This window comes from Ochotona princeps, chromosome 6, assembly GCF_030435755.1.
Source record: "Ochotona princeps isolate mOchPri1 chromosome 6, mOchPri1.hap1, whole genome shotgun sequence".
In the NCBI taxonomy this organism is placed as follows: domain Eukaryota; kingdom Metazoa; phylum Chordata; class Mammalia; order Lagomorpha; family Ochotonidae; genus Ochotona; species Ochotona princeps.
Window position 1 is genome coordinate 40,817,701 of NC_080837.1, and position 22,574 is coordinate 40,840,274.

At 40.5% G+C, this 22,574-nt stretch overlaps 1 protein-coding gene across 6 annotated transcripts in view; it reads left to right on the forward strand.

Annotated features, from left to right (window-relative positions):
* MEIS2 (Meis homeobox 2) overlaps positions 1-22,574 on the forward strand; it is a 226,344-nt gene that overhangs the window by 199,284 nt on the left and 4,486 nt on the right. For 4 of the 6 annotated variants that reach the window (XM_004578190.4, XM_004578188.3, XM_036495512.2 and 1 more), the window contains exon 10: positions 21,499-21,557. In XM_004578190.4, the coding sequence (XP_004578247.2) occupies positions 21,499-21,557 (59 nt within the window). Of the gene's footprint in view, positions 1-21,498; positions 21,562-22,574 lie in introns of all 6 variants that reach the window. The other 2 variants (XM_058666096.1, XM_058666098.1) reach the window with 1 other exon arrangement.

The window sequence follows — 22,574 nt, forward strand, 5'->3', positions numbered from 1 at the left end:
CAAGTATTTAAGGAATAAACGACAGTATCAGAGATTGTGTGTGTATGTGTGTGTGTGCGCGCGCGCACATGCACGCGCACATCTTAAACAGAAAATAACTTAAAAACAAAACATCTCTTCTCAGCCTTTTGGCTAAAATCAAGTGTAAAACAAAAAATTTTCCCAGATTTCTGCTTGAACATAGTCATTGTAATAAGTGCAAAATACGTTAACAGTTAATAAGCGAGTTCCATTTGGCCAAAAGATTAAATCCAGTTCAAATTTGGTGGATTATTTGCTTCACTTGAGTTGGTGATTCACAGTTACTATTCAGCCTACTGATATCACCGTTTGTAAATGGGAATGGGCCATCCCCTGCTGGCATAACAATCAAGGGAGAGGACTGGGGTGGGCATTGAACAGCTGACAGTTCTCCTCACTTTTAGAGGGGAGCCCTTGAGATGACAGCATAGAAGTGGGCAGGGCCAGGCAACTGTGACACCTCCCTGGGGTCCCTTTGGTGCCAGGGATTTACAGAGCCTCAGCTGTCAAGGAACAATAAATTTCCCCTTCAAAATATAAAACATAAATCAGTGTTTCCCAAACAGTGAAAGGCAAGAAGAAACTAAATCCCCATAATAATGAAAAGAATCCTGTTAATTAAATCAGCAAGGTAGAGCACTTCCCTCCAAGCACACGGTCCAGCAGAACAGTAGAATACCTTGGAGACTAAAGCTGAAATCCAAGCTTTCTCTAGGTTGCAAGCCAGCATCCTGAGGGAACATTTAGTAGGGGGTGGGGGGGACAGACTTAAGAACAGGACATGTAAACACAATTTTATTTTAGAAGTTGTACTTGGATTGCGTTTATCTGGAAAGGGAAGTTGCAAAATAAATTGTAAATTAGGCTCAGCATATTTCTGCCAATATCTTATCAGATCTGAACCCGTCACAGGGAAGCTGAGGGCCACATCACTGAGCCACAACACAAAAGTAAATACAGGAGATGCTGAAAGAGAGATGTGTCATATCTTCTGAGTGTTTATTTGCTTCAGTCATAGCCTGTATCCATGTTCTTGGCTCTTGAACATCCTGGCTCAGTTTATAACAGTAATTGTTTGCTTCACGTGTCTCTCCTTCTGTCCTACAAAGCTATTATTACAGATTTGTGGGGGTTTTTTAATGCTTGGTTAATTGGCTGGTCTGCTAAGAAAGTGTGTTGTTGCAGTTGAGGAAAAGCTGGGGAAAAAATAGAGGCCAAGGTCTCTTATAATTCTGCTCCTTTGGGGAATTGAGGGTCATATAATATTACTACAGTTAAGTCCCTGCTGGTGACTTCAGATACCAGGAGCAGGAGTCCTCTGAGAGGAGCAGCAGCCACACCCTCACAGCTTACCTCTGGCTTTTGGTTTTGTTCTCCAGGCCTCTCTGAATCAAGTAACTTCAACCCATAATCCACTGCCATTTAAACTGCTTGACTTGAGAGGGGATTTTTTTTTTAAATGGACTAAAGACAATTTACAGAATCAGACTTTCAGAATTTGCTTATCCGTGTTTGAACATACAAAAATCACTCAACCTTTTTTTAGACCTTAACAGTTCACTAATCTTTCACATGGAGATTAATGGAATTATAGTTAAATAATGAGCATCTTTGAAAAATATGCATGTCCTAGGCTGCATGTTCTGTATGCCAACATTCATAACTGCCTATACCTCCAGTACGGTTTTCTCACCATTCTCTGCATTCTTGCACTGCTCTTCACCACCTTTCTTCATTCACTCCATAACCCCACTACACACACACACACACACACACACACACACACACACACAGAATTTAAGATTGAAGGAGCGAAGGAGCCTAGTACTGTTGCGAGACCAATAGTAAGTAGGGTGTAAATTTACATTAATAGAATTGGTTCCTCCACTCCAAGATTGTCACCGCTCCTATCCCACCATGCATGTCGCTAAGCACCTTGAATTTGGAGGAGAGGGGAACAGGGAGCTAATAAATGTGGTTCATTCCGACCTATAACAAAGAACTTCTTTAAGTGACAACAGGAACCTTAAGTTACACCCAATTCATTTGATTCTTGGTAGAAAGGTAACGTCGAAGTTTCCCAGCTCAACACCAGATGCCTTCTGATGGCCTCAGGTGGATAATGTGTCATGACTGGACTTCCTCTCCTCATAGTGTAGTTGTCTGGCCTTTTTCAGTAATACCTTTGTTCTTGGGGAGAAATTTCCTTACACTTTTAAACGTTTGTTAAATATCTCAAGCCAAGAAAGTTTGAAGATCACATTGAACAGTTTGAAAGTAAACATTTTACAAGAGATTTTGAAGTTAAAAAAAAAATTATTGCCCTTCTAGGACTCCAAGGAAGTAGTTACTTTAACATTTTCTTATTTGAAAATAACAAGTAGGGAATATGAAAGCTATATTTCACTGACATGCTAACGAATATCTTCAAGTGCTGCTGTATCAGTAGTTAGTAGTTAATGTTAAAAAGTGTTTATGTAGAAGATATTCATTATTTCCTAAAGACTGGAATGTATCCTCATTTAGTGGACAATCTGTTTTTTAAGATTTATCCATTATTATTTGAGAGGCAGATTTGCAGATAGACACACAGATCTTGCACTCTGGCCATTGCAGCCATTTGGACAGTGAACTACAACTGAGCTGATTTAAAACCAGGAGCCTGTTCCAGGTCTCCCACACGGGTGTACAGTCTAAATAACTTGAACCACATTTCACTGCTGTCCCAGGCCATAGGCAAGGAATTGGATTGGAAGCGGAGTAGCCAAGACAAAAACTGGTGCTCATATGGGATGTCAGCACTGCAGGTGGAGAATTAGCTTGCCAAGCCACCACACCAGCCCCAATAATTGAGAATCAAATATTGATTTTCAGTAGGTGCAAACTGAGCCAGCTCAATGGATTCACTTGGAAAAAAACCAACTAACACTGAACTGGCTATTGAGAGCTAAGTTCTAGGAACCATTTAACCCAGAGCTGGATGGTACCAGTAGGCAGTGTATTTCAAATTAATCCTAATTGTAAATATTAGAAGTAGCATTATAGTTTTGCCTTAGTATTTAAATATAGCTTTGTATTATTCGGTATATATGTAGTATCACTAACAAGTTGTCTTTCCTTCCCATGTATTTCGGTTTCTGAGTGATTAACCAAAGGCAGGTGTGGACATTGGAAGCTGGCACCATAAAACCAGCCAGCTCTTCCACAGCCTGCGGGGTGACAGTGACACACACTATTTTCTGTTTACACTAACATCTTTTTGACAGTTTAGCACCTTTTTTTTTCAAAATGGGGGTGAGGAACAGTCTTCTGATTAGGAATTTTCAAAAACCAGCTCACAAAAGAGAAATGAAGTTTGCATTCCTTTATATATTTAGATATGACAGATTAAAAGCAAAGCAGCTATGCAGAGCTTGTTTAATCCCTCACCAAGGTGGCAATCTCCAGACGCTTTGATGTCCTCTGGTGGCAAGGCCCCTGAGACTTTGCCAGGAACCCAATTCAGTTGGCTTTATGTGGCTTGCCCATCCCTTTTCTGGAGTTCAAAAAAGAAAGGAAAAGGTCCCTGCACCTTCTTGCCTCCTCCTTTTATTGTACGGTTTGCTTTGTTTGTTTGATTTTAAAACTGCCATTATGTGAAAGTGTTGCAAGTATAAATAATTGAGAAGATAACTCTGTGGGGAAACCACTTTTGCTGCCTGTGTGCAAAGGCAGCTCATTACGGCTCTGAGCTGCGGCACTCCGTATGAGCAATTATGCAACATCAGTATGTCATGGATATTAACCAAGGGGAGTAGATAAGAGATGGGAAAATAATTTTATAACTTATTTAATTAAATTTATTTGGTTTTTCAAATAGTTCCTCTTGTGTGTAATTTGCCCAACCACTCCATGGTTTCTGCAGCCTCTGTAGGACTGTTGTTCAGCATTTGATTTTTGGCATTCCTCCGTAATTTTGTATCGACCTAAAACGTATTTATATTGGGGTTTAATTTTCACCCAAGGAGAGGTTACCCATGAAAATGGAACCATAATTTGGTCATGAGGTTTTGAGCCCTCCCCCCAGGGCTTACATAGCCAGTTAATATATGTTAATACAGCAAAGTGCGTAAAAGGTTAAATAAGTGGGTCAGGCTCAGAACAAGGCCTGCACTGCTTACTTCTGCTTAAACGGAAGGAAAAGCCCATAATGGTGCTTGCCTGACTCTCACCCCCATCATTTTAAGAATTGCTTTGCCAATCCTTCACAGCAAATAGTAATTTTAAGTGGACCAAAACAGAGCTCGGGGTGTTTGCACTCCATGGTAATGATAGAGTAGCCGTGCTCCCTGGAGTCAATAAGCCCAACAATTGAGTCATTTTTGCCTCCTGTGAGTGAATCGCTGCTGTTAGTCTGCATGACAGGATTGCTTATAGAACCGGAGCCCTTCATGAGGCTGACCTCATCCCAGGACAGTGAAGTTCAGGGGGCAGGCAGGTGGTGTTTAACATCATTATAAGTAAAAGCTGATTTTGTGGTTGTAGGCTCTGTAAACAAGGAGCTAGAATTGATTAGGGGACATGGGGAGTGAGGCCTTTGATGTGCGTTGACATATGTTACCCAAAGCAGTACTTCCTCTTCTCCCATCTCTCTTCTCATTTCTGTTCACGTTAGCATCCCTCTTCACTGCTCCCTACCTCCCCTGGACACACATGTCTCTAGCACATGTAACAGAGATGCTCAAATTCAATGGCCACAGTTCAGTTACAGTTCTGATTCATGAAAGATGCACAGGGTGTTGCAAAGAAGACATCAGTATATTTATCTTAAGATTGTTCTCTGGTTTCTGATGGTTTGGAGGGCAAATTTTAAGCATAACAAAATGCCCAATAATAAAAAATATATATGTTTGAAGTCAACAGTGGGAAAATAAGGAAAAGAAAAAGGTTACAGAAAGCATCTCAACTTAAAATAATCCCCTGATAATCAAATTACCTTTGAGGTAGAAACATTCTAAAGAGGGGCAGGTATTTGATCCAGTGGCTGCTTGGGACACCCACATCCCTTATCAGTATTTGGGAGGAAGCCCCAACTCTGTTTCTGATTCCAGCTTCCTGCTGATACATACCCTGGGAAGTAGCAGGTGATGACTCAGGAACTGGCCTACTGCCATTTACCTGGGAACCTAGGTTGCCTTCTAGCATCCTGGCTTTGACCTAACCCAGCTCTTTGAGAAATAAACCAGCAGATGGTTTCTCCATGACTCACTTGTGTGTGTGTGTGTGTGTGTGTGTGTGTGTGTGTGTGTGTGTAACTGGCTTTCAAAAAAACGAACAAAAAAAATTTAAGGAAACATTCTGAAGAACTTTTCAGCCAGGGTATCTTGAAGTCAAAAAACCTGTGGGGAGTTCAAGTTTTTTATAATCATTTTGGGAGGTAGAATTATGAACTGGTTGGATACCAGACAAGAGCACTACATGTGAGTCTCTATATTTGAATCTATTTGGGGGCGATATAAAGATGGAGGTCTGAGTTTTAAGTTGGCAAATACAATTTCTGTTGAAACCAGAATAGTTTTCATTTTCAAATTTTGGAACCCTTGTGCCCTTAAAAGGTTTTCTTCCCCCACCCCACTGATTTCCCCTACATTGTTAAAATAGTATAGTGCTTCAGTCATAGTCCTAAGTCCATCATTGGGGGGAGCTGGGAGGAATCAATCCCATAGCCTATGAAACTGTCTCATAAAATAAATTAACTTTTTAAAAGCTTATAATTTTTTTATTTGGTAGGCAGAGAGACAGAGATCCTCTCCATGGTTCACTTTTCAAGTCAATCTAGGTCTCCCTTGTGAGTGTTTGGATCCAACTACTTGGGCAGAAAGATAGAATCAGGTTCTGGAGGTAGGCATCCACCCCAGGCAGTTGGGTATGAAATGAAAGTGTCACCGCACCAAATGTTGGCCCTACCACCTCAAAAAATCCTCAACTGATACTGCTTCCCCTGCCCCCAACCCAAGATTAGTATTTTAGCATGTAAAGACCATGCCATAACATACAGCCTAAATGTGACTTCTATTTATCTACCTTTATGTTCATTTTTTCATACTTATTTGACCTCTAATCCCTGTTTTAGAGAAATCCTGGTTGATACTACCATCTCTCAAAGCAGATAGTGGGGAAAATATTCCTTCTGAAATAAAAAAGTATTTTATGGACATTTCCTATTCTTCTTTGCTTTATCCATCATAAATTTCCTCCTTCACTGCCTATACCCTGTTCCTCTCAACACACACAACACCCTACTCCCACCTTAAGATATTCACTGATCAGGCCCGGCGGTGTGGCCTTGTGGCTGGGGTCCTTGCCTTGAACTCGCCCAGGATCCCGTATGGGCGCCGGTTCTGATCCCGGTAGCTCCACTTCCCATCCAGCTCCCTGCTTGGGGCCTGGGAAAGCAGTGCAGGACGGCCCAATGCTTTGGGACCCTGCACCCGTGTGGGAGACCCGGAAGAGGTTCCAGGTTCCTGGCTTTGGATCGGCACAGTACTGGCCGTTGCGGCTCGCTTGGGGAGTGAGTCATCGACGGAGAATCTTCCTCTCTGTCTCTCCTCCTCTCTGTATATCTGACTTTGCAATGAAAAATGGATAAGTCTTAAAAAAAAAAGATATTCACTGATCTTAGTTTCCAGTACTCTCAGGTTACCCTCTCTGCTTGAGTTAAGCACATTTATTGTACTCCAGTCCAATTATATGCCATATTGCCTATGTCACCCTACAGCTTAAAAGGACTAGAAGACCAATTTCTGCCGAGTTGTTTTCTTTGTGTACATATGTACCCAAAATTTGCCAGATGTTATGAGTTGAACAGAACTGGCTTCCCAAACTCAAGCAGATGTTACAAGCTGATGCAGTAAGAGTGAAGAGTTGACCTAACTATGGTGTCTGAGAACTAGGTCTGGTGGAAGACCTTTAGGTCACTGGGGACTGCCCTCAGAATGCAGTTCATATGAGAGGGTTGGTCGTCTAAGCCACATGTGGCCTCACTTCTCCTTCTGCCTCTTGGCTCACCCTGAGGTGGTTCCTCCACACCCTCCCTGCCATGGCCAGCCTCCACCAGACAGTAGACTAACAGAGGCACCTGATTCTATAAACTGTGACCCTCCAAAGTGTAAGCAAAATAAACTCCTTCCCAAGAAGTACATCTTGAGTGTATTAGTTGGAGAGAAAAACTGACAATGCACCTGGCCCCTCTAATGTAGAGCTGAGACTCACACCTCTAATTAATGCCTAGGTCACAGCCAGGCAGCCATAGCTCTACCCCTTTCTTGGGCATATCCCTGTTCTGAGCAGTGCCACTTGTAAACCGAGGACCACAAAATCTGTAAAAGCCGTTTTCTTCCCAATTCTAATTTTCTTCCAAGATGAAGGAATCCTGTTTTTCTTTCATTTATTATTCATTCACCAAACATTTTATTGAAATTATACTACATGCCTGACATAGTGTCCATAACAAAAAAATCAAGACACGGTTTCTGCTCTTTAGAGGATATCTGATAGGAAAGTCAGACAAGTAAATTGGGAACATGATGAGTACCTGATATGATTGGCATATAAGCTGGATCTTTCAGTCTGAGGAGCCACATCTTAATCAGACTAGGAACCATGAATGTTATCTTACAGAGATGTCCTCTGATAAGAATATTGAAAGATCTGTTGACCAGATGGCCATGAGAGAAAAACCATCTCTGGCAGAAAGAATAGTGTGGTGTTAGCTTGTAAGCATATGAACTTCAAATTTTTTAATTGCCTTTCTTTATTTCTACATTTCCTGACTCCAGATTCTGCGGCATTTACACCAATTATTATTTTCTGATAGATGGTGATGCTAATTTACATTGTGAAATGGAGCTCATTCAAATGCTGTCATTTCTAGTTCTAAAAGTTAAATCACATCAGGAAATTCTGATAAAAGATATGACATCTGAACGTTCTCTAAAGAATCTTTCAAACTGCGGTGTAAAATGTTTGCTTCTGTTGTGGAGACTTATAGCCTTCTGGAATGTCAGAATCAAGGTTGATGTCTATTTCTCTGCAAATCAGGAGAAAAACATTCACTAACACTCTATAGCTAAAATATTTAAGGACTAAAGCAGATGTGGCATAACTGCTGGTTTGCTGTGTCTCTTGTGGTTTATAAAGATGTATTTTATGTCTTTTATGATTACAGGATGCTAAAAAATTTTGTGAGTAATAATACCATCACATTGGAAAGATTGCATATAACATCTCAGCAGAAACTAGACAATGCTACTTGGCTGTCCAATGAAAATAGTGCTTAGTTTGTTATTAAGAAAAGGCAGTACGAGGAAATTTTATTTGGAATTTAGTCTTTGATGTTCGATCATAAATGTGAGAACATTAAATCATGTATACATGAATACAATATTTTGCTTCCTGAAGTAGTGTGTTTCAATAATAATTTTAGATGATGATTGGTAGATGTTAACACTATAGCTTACTTGAAAGTGACTTTTAAGGTTTTTTAGGTCTTTGATTATTTTTTTCTTTATGACAGACACCAGCATAAATGGCTTTAATAACATGTGATTTTTAAGAGAAAGAATGTAACATGTGTGTTTATGATATTTTGTTTGTTGGATCATTTTTATAATACTAGACTTTCCCTGTTTTAATCTTTTTTCATATTTTGGTTTGAAGCCACTCTAGCTTAACACGTAGGAGATTTCTCACTTATGGTTCCTTTTAAAAGTGCTAAAATCTCAGCCTCGCAACCAAGGGACCAAGCTACAATTCAATGAAAGCAGTAGTGTTGATAAAGGACCCCAAGAATGTTGCCACCTTTGGAGTATGTGCTTTACCACATCCTTTCTTTTAAAGCAGCAGGAGAAGGGAGGGAAGCATCAGAGCCTGGTCCGTCCAAACACTTCTGGCGTGCCCATCTGGACTTCTGAAGCATCCCCTGCTGCTTTAGAAAAAGGAGCCCCACAGCCAAATGAAAGGGCCGCAGGGACATTCACATGCATAGCGCCTTCCCTCCAAGTGACTTTCAGATGCCTGGTGTTGGGTGGTTTGGCCTGAGTTAAAGAATAGAGGCTTGAGAACCATTTGTTTCCACACCATTTTGGGTGAAGTGTTGGATTTTTCACCTTAAAAGCTCATCTAAAAAAAAAATATGGCTTGAAGGGAAGACACAATTTGGAAGCCATCACACTTAATGGAATCTCTTTTAAATGTAACACTTGGTGCTGTCAGTTCCCTTCTAAGTTAGTTGTCATCACCTAGAGAATACCCAACCTTGATTATCTTATGCTTTTATTTAAAATCACATGGTTTCTTTGTATGTATTTTCCTATATGCAGATTTTAAAACTCCGTTGTTAGGTATGAAATGGAACAGAACTTGTGTGTCCATGCACAGTGTGATGCATATGTAATGATCCTTCCACCTTTAGTTCTGCTCATACACATTATGTTACAACTGAAAGCAGCAGCAAGCCAAACCTCATAGAAATAAAGCCATGGCTACAGAGGTTTTCACTGACAACCGATTTGACCAACCATGATCAGATGAAAGAGCTTTGTAACATCTTGAGGGGATGTGAGGAGGAGTCATTTTTCAGGGAGATTTGCTGTGGTAGTTCTGGAGTAGTCAGACATTAAAAATACTAGAAATAGAAATATGAAGTGGTTGGAGGACTTAAGTAAATGCAGTTTTTCTATCCTATTATTCATTTAAAAAAACTAAGGTTCCTACTATTTAAAATTTATTTAAAAGAGACATATCCCATTTACTAGCTTACTTTTCATATACCCACCAGAGCAAGGGCTGGCCCAGGCCAACACCAGGAATGAAGAATTCATTCCAGGTCTCTTTTGTAAGTGGCAGGGACTCAGCCACTTGAGCCATCACCTACTGCCCCAAGGATCACATCAGCATGAGCAGAGCCAGGACACAGTCCCAGGCACTCCCACATGCCTGTGGGCATCCAGAGCCGCATGCGGGCCACCAAACCCAACATCCACCCACACTGTTCTATGTGTTTGTTCAAAGGTCTCACTGTCAACCCAAAGGTTAACATGTGGAAAACTGGATTAGCCTCATTTTAGTAGAACAAATAGAAATTTATTACTAACTTCCAATTTTTATCAACTGTGTACTGTAGCATATCAATCAAAATTTCTCAAGTTTATCCTCTTAATACCTTTATATTTGTATCTTTCCTTGACCATGTAAAAGAGAATTCTTCAGTCATCCCAATCAAATGTCCTACTTTTACATTTCTACCACCTGGGGATGTCATTCTGTTTTCCCACCATCACCTAAACACATATAACCCTCTATATTTTCTTAGTTCCTAGAGTCTCATTTCAGTTAGACCAAAAATGGTCACCTGGAAAAGATCTTGCTGAGAAACTATGCATTATCATTCTACCATTCTGAACCTTCAGGGCTTTAATTTACAAGTCAAGAACTTCTACCAGTTTGCCTGTTTACGTGTAAAGCCAGTCTGATCCGATGGCTTCACCCTTCCTTGCATAGGATTACCCCTCGTCTGCACAGGTGTCATCAAGCATGGCCTTTTCTTCCCCATCCGATATTTCATATTCTTTTTTTTTTTTAAGATTTTATTATTATTGGATATACAGAGAGGAGGAGAGACAGAGAGGAAGATCTTCCGTCCAATGATTCACTCCCCAAGTGAGCCGCAACGGGCCGATGCACGCTGATCCGATGCTGGGAACCTGGAACCTCTTCCAGGTCTCCCACACGGGTGCAGGGTCCCAATGCATTGGGCCGTCCTCAACTGCTTTCCCAGGCCCCAAGCAGGGAGCTGAATGGGAAGTGGAGCTGCCGGGATTAGAACCGGCATCCATATGGGATCCCGGGGCGTTCAAGGCGAGGACTTTAGCCGCTAGACCACGCCGCCGGGCCCAATATTTCATATTCTTTTAATCCAGTTCAACTTCCCTTCTGTAAGGTTGGTAACTAACCTCTACCTTCTTACCTTCTTTAATTGACCTTATCACATGTATTTACTAAGTATGGGATATGTTGATTTACAAGTAGTTGTATCCTGAAATTGTGATTGTCAGCTTGTTTCTATGAGTATGAAAAGTTAAAATCTCAAAAGGCATGCTCCCTCTATGTATGACAAACATTGCAGATTTGCTGTGAACAAGTACTTGTGTGAAATGCTGGTATTGCAGGTGGTGGCTTGACATGCTATGCCACAATACGGGCCCCTACGTTTGTTTGCTAAGTATAGAATGTGGAAGATTCTTAAAGATGTGACACATGTACATAATATTGTGGGCCTTAAAAATAATTCATTCTAACTTTTTAGAATTAAGAAAGCATGAAAATAGGTTTACATTATATCTGCTTCTTTATACCTAGCTTTCTCTTCCCATTCGCTGTGTCCCCCCACAACCAGGACATACACACCTCTTGAGAAGGTGTCCACTGATACAGTCTTGGCTGAGGAGATGGGTGTTTAGTAACTTGGACTGTCCAAAGGGAAGTTGAGGATAAGCAAGAAATGGTAAGCTGAGAAAAATCTCTTTTCCCTGGAAGTCAAGAAAAGAACAGAACAAACACTGCACTACGGCAGGGCTGCTTGGAAGCACGTGTTCTGTGCTACCTTTCTTTTCTCCCTCATCTGGTATTCTCACTGTCCCCCTCAACCCCATCAGATTCTTGTTTTTGACCTATGTGGCAATATATCCAAGTAGCCTCATGTTAACCATTTATCTCAGTAAATAGATTTGTATCACCCTCCACACCATAATAGTTCAGAAAGTCTAGCCAGGTGTCGATGAATTCAACTCTGACAGAGTTTATTGCCTGATATATATTCAAAATATAAAATTTGAAATCCATGTATATGAGACAGCTCCAAAAAGTTCATGGAAAATGCATATTATAAACAAAACAAACACTCAAAGCCAGCATTGTAGGTTAAGCTGCCACCTGGGATGGTTCATGTACTGGCTGCTGTTTCAAATCCAGCTCCCTGCTAATAAAACCTGGGAAAAGAATCAGAGGATGGACTATGCATTTGGCCCCCTGGCTCCTGGCTTTAGACTAAGCCCAGTCCTAGCCATGTAGCCATTGAGAGACTGAACCATCAGATGAAAGATCCTTCTTTTTCTGTCTACCTCCCTTTCTGTAATTCTGATTTTCAAATAAATATTTAAAAACACAAATTTCAAAAAATGCCTTTTTTTTTTGTACTAGCAAACAGCCATTTAGGCTTAGGGGTCAAGATGCCGGGATGCCACTTTGGAGTGCCTGGGTTCTGTTCCCAACGTTGGCTCCAAAGTCCATTTTCCCATCAGTGCAGACCCTGGGAGGCAGCAGGTGATGGCTCCAGTAATTGTCTCACTGCTTTCAGTATGGGGCATCTCAGTTGCACTCCTAGCTCCTCACTCGGGACCATCACAGCTGCAACTAACGAGAACTTTAGAGGAGTGAAGGAACAGATACATGCACAGCCTCTTTGCCCTTCTTATAAAAATTGATTTTTCACCAAAATAAACTTGTCTATGAAAGATTTATTAATTTGAAAGGCAGAGAGACAGTGAGACAGATTTTCCATCTGTTGTATCACTCCTCAAATACCTACAACATGCAGGGCTAGGCCAGGGCAAAGCCAGGAGCCATGGACTCAGTCTAGATCTTCCACATGGGTGGCAGGGGCCCAAGTACTTGGGCTATCATTCTCTACTTCCAGTTGCGTTAACAGGGAATGGGTTAGAAGTGGAACAACTGGGACTAGAACTAGCATGGTGGTGTGAGATCGCAGTGCCACAAGCAATAGTTTAAACCTTTGTGCCACAATGCTATCCTCCTACACTTTTAATTGTTTTCCCAAAACTTTTTGAAGTACTCATCCAAATGCATGTATATATGAATACACACAGACACATGACTGACGACTTCTCACAGTATATCCCAAAACCTGTACTGTTGCACATTGCACTTGCTCGATAGGCTATCTCTTGCTTCACATTGAAAACAAGATCACATGTTTGAAACCAGACTCAGGGAGACTATGTTCAAGTTTCTATAGATTTCTTTAAATGTCACTCAGGAAAGTCTGTATCAACATAAGTCAGTTGTAATGAAACCAGCACGATGATGTCTTTGGTATTGTATTTGCTAAAGTACTTCTGGACATTTGACTCAGCTTTCAAGTGAATGATAATGCAGATAGTAGATAAACATTTTTGATGGATCTATTTACTCAAAGCTTTAAAATAAAATATCTAACCTTTTCTTCTCTTTGTAGTGCCATTTGAGAAGAAGCAGTTCAAATGTGGTCATCATAGGGTGGTGGCTCCAAAAATAGAAACTCACTTAGGGTAAAATCTGCGTCAGGAAAAATGGAGCATTCTTTCTGAACCCAGGAACGTGTGGTTCATGCGAGCCTGCTTGTAGATGGTTGCTACAATAAGGCTTCTTTCATACAGGTGTGTTTATGCCCCAGGCTTGCTGGCCACAGTCCATTCCATTTACAGAAGCTGAATTAAACAATAACTACCGCATTGCAAAAAGTGCTTGGGGTGGGGGTAAGGGGAGGGGGAAAGGTGAGCGTCAAAGGAGATGCCTGAGAGCTTTGTTAGGGCCAAAAAAAACCCTGTTGCAGTTGTCAGAGCTTGTTGATGTTGCTGGGAACGGCACTTTTTTTTTCTCCTAGATTTTGTGGTTCTGCCTTAGGAAAGAAAGTAAAGTAGAACGGAAGAACAAAGTCCTACTCTATAAATCAGCAGCTGCTCCTTGCCAGATCAAAGGAGTGACATTTTTGCTCCTGGACTACTTGTCCACTTGAGGGCTTGACAGGCAGCTAACAGCTGGCCTGCTAGACTGTATGGGAGAATCAGCCTACATCTTCTTCGAAGCAGATGACAAGCTAATCAGACATATCCATAGCACAGGGCATGTGAGTGCACCTTGATCTCTTCAAACATATCTGATACATAATTGCTAAACAGCTTGGTGCATTTTTGGCAAGTTAATGCTTAGGTGGTTTCCACTGAGTACCAGGATAGAGAATTAATACTTCAATCAAAGGTGGGCATGAAAACTAAGAAGATACCAGATTTATTAGGATCCTCTCCTCTTAGAGTGAATTAGTAAATGGCTAGGGACATAATGGGATCTGGCTAAGAATGTGTGTATGTGATTATCAAGTGACTGATTGTTGAGGCTCAGTCTGACTATGGTGTTCCAAAGAGAAGAACAGGTGATTGGAGACTGGCAATTTTGAAAATGGTTGCTCCTGCTTTTTATGCTGACAGAGTTGAACAAAACTGAAGATGTAGCTTCTCTGTCTGCAAGAAGTTGTTTTCAGAAGCACTCTAGGTGTATAGGTGTCCAGATTTCAAATCTTACTGTCAGTAGTAAAACTCTCGAAGTAATTCAGTTTCTAGTTGACTTCCATCTGCAATAAATCATGTACAGGAATGAGGTAATATACTACAACTTATGTCTATTGACTTAGTATTTTATCTTTAAGAGGAAAGATCCTAGATATGAACAGCTAAGGAAATTGGACTTTTCTCCTCCCTTGCTTTCAAATAGCATTGAGATCATGTTATAGTGCCTGATAAATAGCTGCCTATGAAAAATCTGATCAAATTCTATAAAAATAACATTCTTAAAATTCATAACCTGCTGGGATGTTTTAGTACATGCCATCAGGTGTGATTATACTCATAGTGTTTGTTGTTGCTACCTATTGTAAAGGAAATAAAAGATAATTCCCTAAGGGGAAGTTTCGCAAAGGTTGTGCTTAAGTGTCTACTTTTAGCCATACAAATTATGTCCAAAAAAGGTGCCAAGTTTAAGGTAGTGTTTAAAAAATCTTTTACTTAAGAAAAGTCGCTTTTCATTAAAAACTGACAGTTGAGGCCGGCATAGTGGCTCAACTGGCTAATCCCCAACTTGGTGGTATCAGCATCATATGGGCTCCAGTTTGTGTCCCAGCTGCTCTACCTCTGATGCAGCTGCTGACTTACAGCCTGGGAAAGCAGTAGAGGATGGCCTGGTACCCACGTGGGGGACCAGGAAGAGGCTTCTGGTCGCACATCAGCTCAGCTCTGGCCATTAAGGTCATTTAAGGAATAAACCAGCAGATGGAAGATCTTTGTCTCTCCTTCTCTCCATATACCTGCCTTTCCAACAAAAATAGGTAATTTTTTTTTATTCCCAAACAGTGCAGAATGATACCAAAAAGAAAAATCTAACATCATCTTCCTATCCATTTCTAAGAGATAGCCTCTTTAAATTATGTTTAAAGAAAAATATTTTATTGACCAGACTTATCTTTTATGAATAAAATGATGAGTAAAAATTTATAAATTTTCTTACCCAAAGTAAGTGGCTAAAAGCCTATTTTAGAGTTGAGATACCCCAAGAGAATTGTGTGCATATTTTTTACAGCTAGGATTCCCAACTGAAACTTGTTTACGCAAGTTTCTATTCTCAGGAAGAGCACCAAAAATTTGTATGTGATCTAGGACAGGGTTTCTCAAACTTAGGTGCACATGGATCACACTGTTTTCTTTATGAAGTCTTATTTGTACAGACAGATCCATCTTCTATCAGCTGCTTCACTCCTCAATGGCTACAACAGCCAGTTTTGGATTAGGCCAAAGCTAGCAACCAACTACTCCCATCCACATGTGTGGCAGGAACCCAATTACTTGGGCTGTCATTCACTGCCTCTTATGTACATTAGTGGAAAACTGGATAGGAAATGGAGGAACCACAATTCAAACTGGCATTCTGATATGGGATGCAGATGTCCCAAGCAGCATTTTAACCCATATACCTGCCCCGCAGATCATCTGTTAAATACAGTTTGGACTTTAGTAACACAGGAGTGGGAATTACCGTGTTTCTGCATCTGTAACAAGCTCCAGGTGATGCTGTTGATCTGTGGAACATACTTAAGAATAGCGATGATCTAGTGAACTGTTTGGAGAGTAGGATTCCTAAATCCCTAGTATTGTCACCCATGTCCAGCAGATACATTGCTCCAGTGTCCAAAATATATGGATTAAGTTATTTCTAGAAAGATTCTATCACATGGACACATGCTACTTGTAAGAGTACCACACATTTTTACCCTATAACTTGACTTGCTTAATAGCCGCCCTCCTTTTCTTAATCATTTCCTATGAGAAGAGGAGCATTGGACCAGTACATGTTGACAGCAGGGTACAATGTGAAGAGCCCCTTATTATGCCAGGCACTGTGTCAAGTATCTTGTCCTCAATGTGTAGATGGACACAAACTGAGGTTTATAAGGATTTAGTAGACTTGCCTCAAGTCACTGCTACATTGATCAAGAGTCCTGGCTCTTCATCATATTGCTGCATGTGTAAATCTGAAGTATATGAAGCAGTAATTAAGAAGGACATGGTCAAAAACCTATGTGAGCACTTGTAACTTTGGGGAAGAACTTTAAAAGAATACTGAAAGAGCGAAGTAGAAGGCCATCAATAAGAACCACCTATTTGATCACTATGCCCAGGGTTTTCATATTAGCATGAACCTTTTGCTTTTTAAGGCATATTCATAAAGTTCCAAAATGTTTCTGATTCCAGGTTAATTTTATGTTCTTATATTAGAAATTAGGATTTGGTACTTTAGAGATAGACAAATCTAATATCTAATTACAAACTGAGCTGTAGCTCAGGGGAATTATGATCTGTGATTGTGTTCTTAAGTATTCTGTGCATCTGTCCCTTTACCTGTTACCTCACAGTTGTCCAAGAAGACATTCAATGTTTATAACATGACTCATTTATTTATGGGCCCAAGCACATGTTCAAAGGCATTAAACCTGCTTAGTTCACTGGCTTAACTACCTTAATTTTAGTGAGAAAACCCTGCCATTGTCCATCACCGCAGCAAAGAGCACTTAGACTTGCTTTTTCTTGTAAAGGAAGAAGCAGTTGGAGAAACCTGATAACTGATTTGTCAGTGGTGAAGTTTCTTTGTTTGAAATGCCAACTAAGTCCCTGGGCTAGGGAGCCCTGTGGTATATAGAAAAGCTGAGCTTTTTCATTTCACAGGTTCCCAATCACCTTTTTCATATTGTTGCAATCCCTCCTCAACACATCAAGCCGAAGTAGACCAGACCAACCCATGTTCTGGAACTTCAGTTCCAGAAATTCTTGATTCTGAGCGTTTAGGGCAGGCAATTTGCAAGGTGATACAGGGAGACCTGTACACTTCCTAGTAAAAAGGAGTGCTGCTCAAAGGACTTGGCTACCCAGTGGTGCATGGAGTTAGTGAACCAGAAGGGAAGGATATATCAGCCTTTTAAAAGGGAAGGGGAGGAAAAGAAAGAAAATAAGACCAACCAAAAAAACGAGTGACACCTATGTCCTCTTGTATCAGTCTGAACTATGCTCTATTTAGAGTGAGGTCTCTAGAAATCACGGTGGTCAGATTTCAGTTACAGAACAGAATGCCAAACTGAGAAGTATGCATTTTCTGGGGATTCAAGAAGGCATGATCTAGGTAGCATTACTCTATCCATCGAGATAGTCAGATGAGAGTTCAGTGGTATCTGCTAACTCAGATTCAGTCTTTTCATGTATTCTTTTCTCACGTCTAAGTTGATGCAAAGGCCTTATGATTCTTGAAAAGCCATTGGGTTTATTTCTATAATTAGGTTATTTTTAAGCTAACAGGCTTAGTATACAATTTTTAACGCTCACTTACGCAAACATTTTCTCCTTAAATAAAATTTAAAGAGAAAGTGGACAGACTTAGTAGATAGTATCCAGGCTCACACAAAATCTCTGGAGAGTAACTTTGTATTCAATGCAAATCAATGGGAACTAGTGCACTTTAGGGTACTCAATCCCCAAGGAGTAACTAATGGAATTATCTGAGTAGCCTTTAAAAAAAAGTCACCATGAGGCTAATGAAAATTCTTTCTAAGTGAAATCTGGAAAAGATAGTAGGCTTACAGTCACGTTTTACACACAAGTTGTACAAAATCCAAATGTTCTTGAAGAACTATTTAGTATCTAAGCAAACTTTGTAGCTTAAGTTGTTTATATCAGTAGAGAAGTATATTATACATCTACAACTTCAAAGTCACTCTGGGATGACATTAAAACTTAGAGAATTTTTTAATATCAGATACAGATGAAAAACCTAGCAGTCATTGGAGTGGAAATAACTTGTGGGGGGGTTTCATTTAAGTTGGGTGCAGCTTGCTACATGTTGGTTAGTTGGATGTCTTCAGCAATATTTCAAATGTTTTGGGTTTGGCAAAGTCCAAAATGTTTTTTGCCAAGACCCTCTTTTCCCCTTATTTTTTAAACCCGTGTGAAATTCAAGGATAACTTAATCCATATGTGTCTGATTCATTTACACTTAACTCATCAAAATGTTATTTTGTAAGACCCATTTAATATCCAAGAAACCTTTTGAGCTTTAAGACAGAATCTTTTGTCTTTGAACCAACAAGTTGTGTTTTTCCATGTGAATGGAACTTAGACCTTGAAACTTGAGTTGGTTTTCAACTCAGATTCTTCAAATTTTAAGAAGAATCAAAATTTAATATTCTGTTTATTACCTGGATAAGGTCATTTTTGATGTATAGATCAGAGGAAGTGGAAAAAATTGTGTCATGTAATTTTGAGGAAAGATGATGCATGTGAGCGTCCTCTTAGGGAATATTAAACATTATTCCTAGGCTCATTTATATTTTAAATGGCTCCATTTTCTGAGGGTAGCCTGTGATTCAGCAGTAAAGTAGTAATTTCATTTTTTAATGGCAAAGCTTTGTTACAGTCAACTCCTTAATTGTTAATTTCAGTAGCAATAATTATGGTGTTAATAAGATACCCCAAATCAGAGGAGTTGATAATTGGCAGATTTGTATGTTAGGAGATTTCTGAAAATTTGGGACCCATATGTTTTAAAATTGTGTGATTTGAAAGAATGTAGTAGAACTATGAATCTGGCAAGAAACATAGGACTATGGATCAAAACAATGTTTGAGAACAAAAATCCAGAGAAGCCAAATGCAGCCCGTGAAAAAAGGAAACTCTCTCTGATGACCCTTTGTGTAAGAATCTAGTGAAAATATTCAGAAGCTTCTATTCATATTCGGGGCAGTGGGCAAAGAAAGGCCATTGCCATAACTGCTAGTGAATATCCAGTCCATGCCATGGTAACTTGCTGAAAATGTAATACTGGAGTGGCATTTCCAAGTTCAGCGCTTCTACAAAGACCTGCTAGCACACAGAATGCTTTTTTAATGTTCTGTATTGTTGTGTATCCCCCATTGAACAACCTTTTGAGCGGACCCCGTTTTTTTTTCTTTTTACTAATGTAAACATTCTGAAGAGTATCCAAAGAAATGACCTTTGAGTGAACCTCTAACCTTCCCCATAATTATTTGTTTGAAGACAGTGTGGAGTTCTCCTGCTGAGAACTAAGAACCATGATGCCTTGCAGCTCTGCGAGCAAGGGAGTGTTTGGGGGGGACTGGAAAGAAAGACATAAATAAAGGAACAACCTCCAGATGTAAATAATAAAAGTAAAAGGGAGAAATTAAAAAGGGAAAAACTAGCAATTCATTTTACCTAAAGAGATCTTAGTAGCATAAAAAAAGGCAAAATCCCTGCCATGTGTGTCCTCCACCCAGAAACTTCGAGAAAAGTCTCTTCTAACTCTTGAGCATCTCTGCTGTGCTTAACCTGAGCTGATAAAATGAGTACCCGGGGCTGGAATGACCAGGTCAGTGCTCCGCGATCTCCACACAAGCAGCGAGAAACAGTAGGTAATTAAGTTCTTTTTCCGAGTTGAGGGATGCCTCTGCAAGTCTTTGTGATTGGGTCAGATATTCCTCAGTAACACTTCAGGTGACAAGTGGGAATAAATATGCAGTTTCAACTCTCCTTTTGTTCTCACCTCTGTGTAGTAGCCTGTCACTTTCTTCCCCAGCGCCGAGGGGGTGGTGTAACATTTTTGACAACTGAGCTATCCTTTAAGTAATAAAGGAGTTCATTGTTTTGCAAACAAATACCATATGCAAAAGGCTCCTTTGGCTTTCTGGTGGCTATTATTCGGAAACCTAATTGTCTTCCCACCAGCATGCCCACAGGAGGCCGGTGAGGGTTCCTGGTCCTTGAAGGGACTTCAGCTTGGTAACTTAGTAACACCACACAACTGCCAACACACAGGAGAATTTTTTTTCTGGATAATTTCAAAGAGTGAGTTTTTAGTTCCTGCCTGTGGCCCCACAGATTCATTAATCATTAAGTCCTCTGAGCTTAACGATTTGAAAGTGGAAATATTGAAAATGTTATCAATGGGTGTGCTTTGTAGGGATAGCGAGCTGTGTGCTCCCTTCCCACAGAGCCGAGGACTCCCGTGCCTCAGTTCCAGTGTGTGTGTGTGTGTGTGTGTGTGTGTGTGTGTGGGAGGGCACGGGGGTAGTGTATAAACGTCACTAAATGCACAGGGACAAGGGTAACTTGCAAATAGTAGAAAATTGTTTTCTTTTTATTAAATTTGGAGAAATAAAGGAGATTTCTTATCTTACTCTGTTTGTACATGAATATTTGATGGGCATTATTAAACATTAAAGTAACATGAAATAGGCACTTATTTTTGGATTTCCAACAAAATTAGATCCAGGCTTCTTAGATGAAATAACTACTTCTCCCTTTACATTCCTGCGAGTCAGCCACCACCTGATTTGAAATCGTTTCTTGGGCTCTAATATCAACCATGTGTACCTGAGGCTCTGTCTTTCTAGTGGGTTGAAAGGTGGCTGGGTTTATGGTTGGCAGTTACCTTATCCTCTGCCCTGGGTGTCCCTGCTTAGGCTGGAAAGGCTGCCCCCAGCTGGCACTGACCTCTGAATGACCCCTAACTTTACAGGCTTAAACTGCAGGAGTTGCCGAAGAGCAGAAGTTCTTTCTGGCCAGCACTTATTACTGCTGTGTTGGTGATAAAACTTCAGACAGCCTAATTGATGGCTTTGCTGACCCAACAATACCTTGTGAAAGCCGAGTGCCAGAGCCTGGGCTCCATTTATGAGCAGCTGCAGGGGAAAGCCCGAGTCTCCCTGTGATGGGAGAATCAAGAGAAAGCGGAAAAGCCCACCAGCCTCTGGACTTTAACCAGATCCGTACTCGTTCAAGAAGCGGAAGCACAGTCACAAGTTGTCAGACGTTTCCTCAAGGAAAACTTGTTTCCCTCCCTGAATGCCCTGCCCCCCTTATAAAGCAGGTTGTCTTGGAGTTATATGTGCAGACAGTGCAGGGTGATCCAGTCTGTTTCTGAGCACTGGAAGCAAAAAAATGGTCTTTAAATGAAGAAGATTAATTTTCTGTAGACGTTTCACTGTATTGCATTCTCCGCAGCGTGTGCACAAAGGTGTTCACAGAGGACAGAAATTGAGTTTGATGACTGGACTTCTCTGTTCCATTCCAGGTTTATTAACGCCAGAAGAAGAATAGTACAGCCCATGATTGACCAGTCAAATCGAGCAGGCAAGTCCCAGCCAGTATCCACAATCCCATCCCACAGGGCACAAACCCTTATCAAGTTATACATCAGGAGTTCCATCTGGCGGACGAGTGCTTCCACCAGGCATGCTGGGAGAAGTTTCTTGTTCATGTCCTCAGAATTCTTCTCTAGGAAGCAACTTCACTAATTGGTGCTAATTGGAGATTTCCCACCCTGACTCTACTGAAACTGCTTTTTATTTTCTTTCTGAATTGGTAATTGGGCACAAGTATTAGTGCCACAAGCAGTTTGTGAGCTCTGGAATTACTCCTTGCTTGTCTGCATCCAATCATTAGCACACTCATTTTCCCGTTGCCCACAACTCCTTAGTGTGTGCTTGGCTTTCACTCCTGTAGCATCCACCGTTCAACTCATTGTATGTATTCATTTGCTTCTGACTATTCATCATATCCTAGTGAACCCTGACACGCTGCATCCCCGGCACTTTTTATTAAAAGATCACCTTTGTTTAGAATGTTCCACAGCCATCCCACCAAAATGCATGTGGGGTTTTCTCACAGTGTCTCCCTCTGTCTCTGAAAGTTATTAGACAGTACTGTCAGAAACAACCTAGAATATTCTTCATTCTTTTACTTTGAATTGGGCATTTCCTCGGCTGACGGAGGAGTTGTAGTCCCCTTTAATAAGCCGTGTAGGAAAACACTTTTTTCATGGTGACAACTTGTCAATAGCAAGAGTGCTAAACTTGACCAACATTTTAACCATGGCCTCCATTTAAAGAATTTATGAGAATCAATCATCCTTAAGAATTTCCCCAATGACACTGAAATGTCATTCTACTATTGGAGGCCATGGGATATGCTGAAGCTTAGATAAATATTGTATTTACCACATTTGCGTGTTTTGGTGTGGATAAAAAGGCCAGTGTACAACTGAGCCTTTTTAATCTTACAAAATTATACACAGTTGAAATTTTGAGTATGGCATGAGAACCTTTTGTTAAGCCACCACAGGTGGTCAAGTTAAAATCCTAGAGAAAA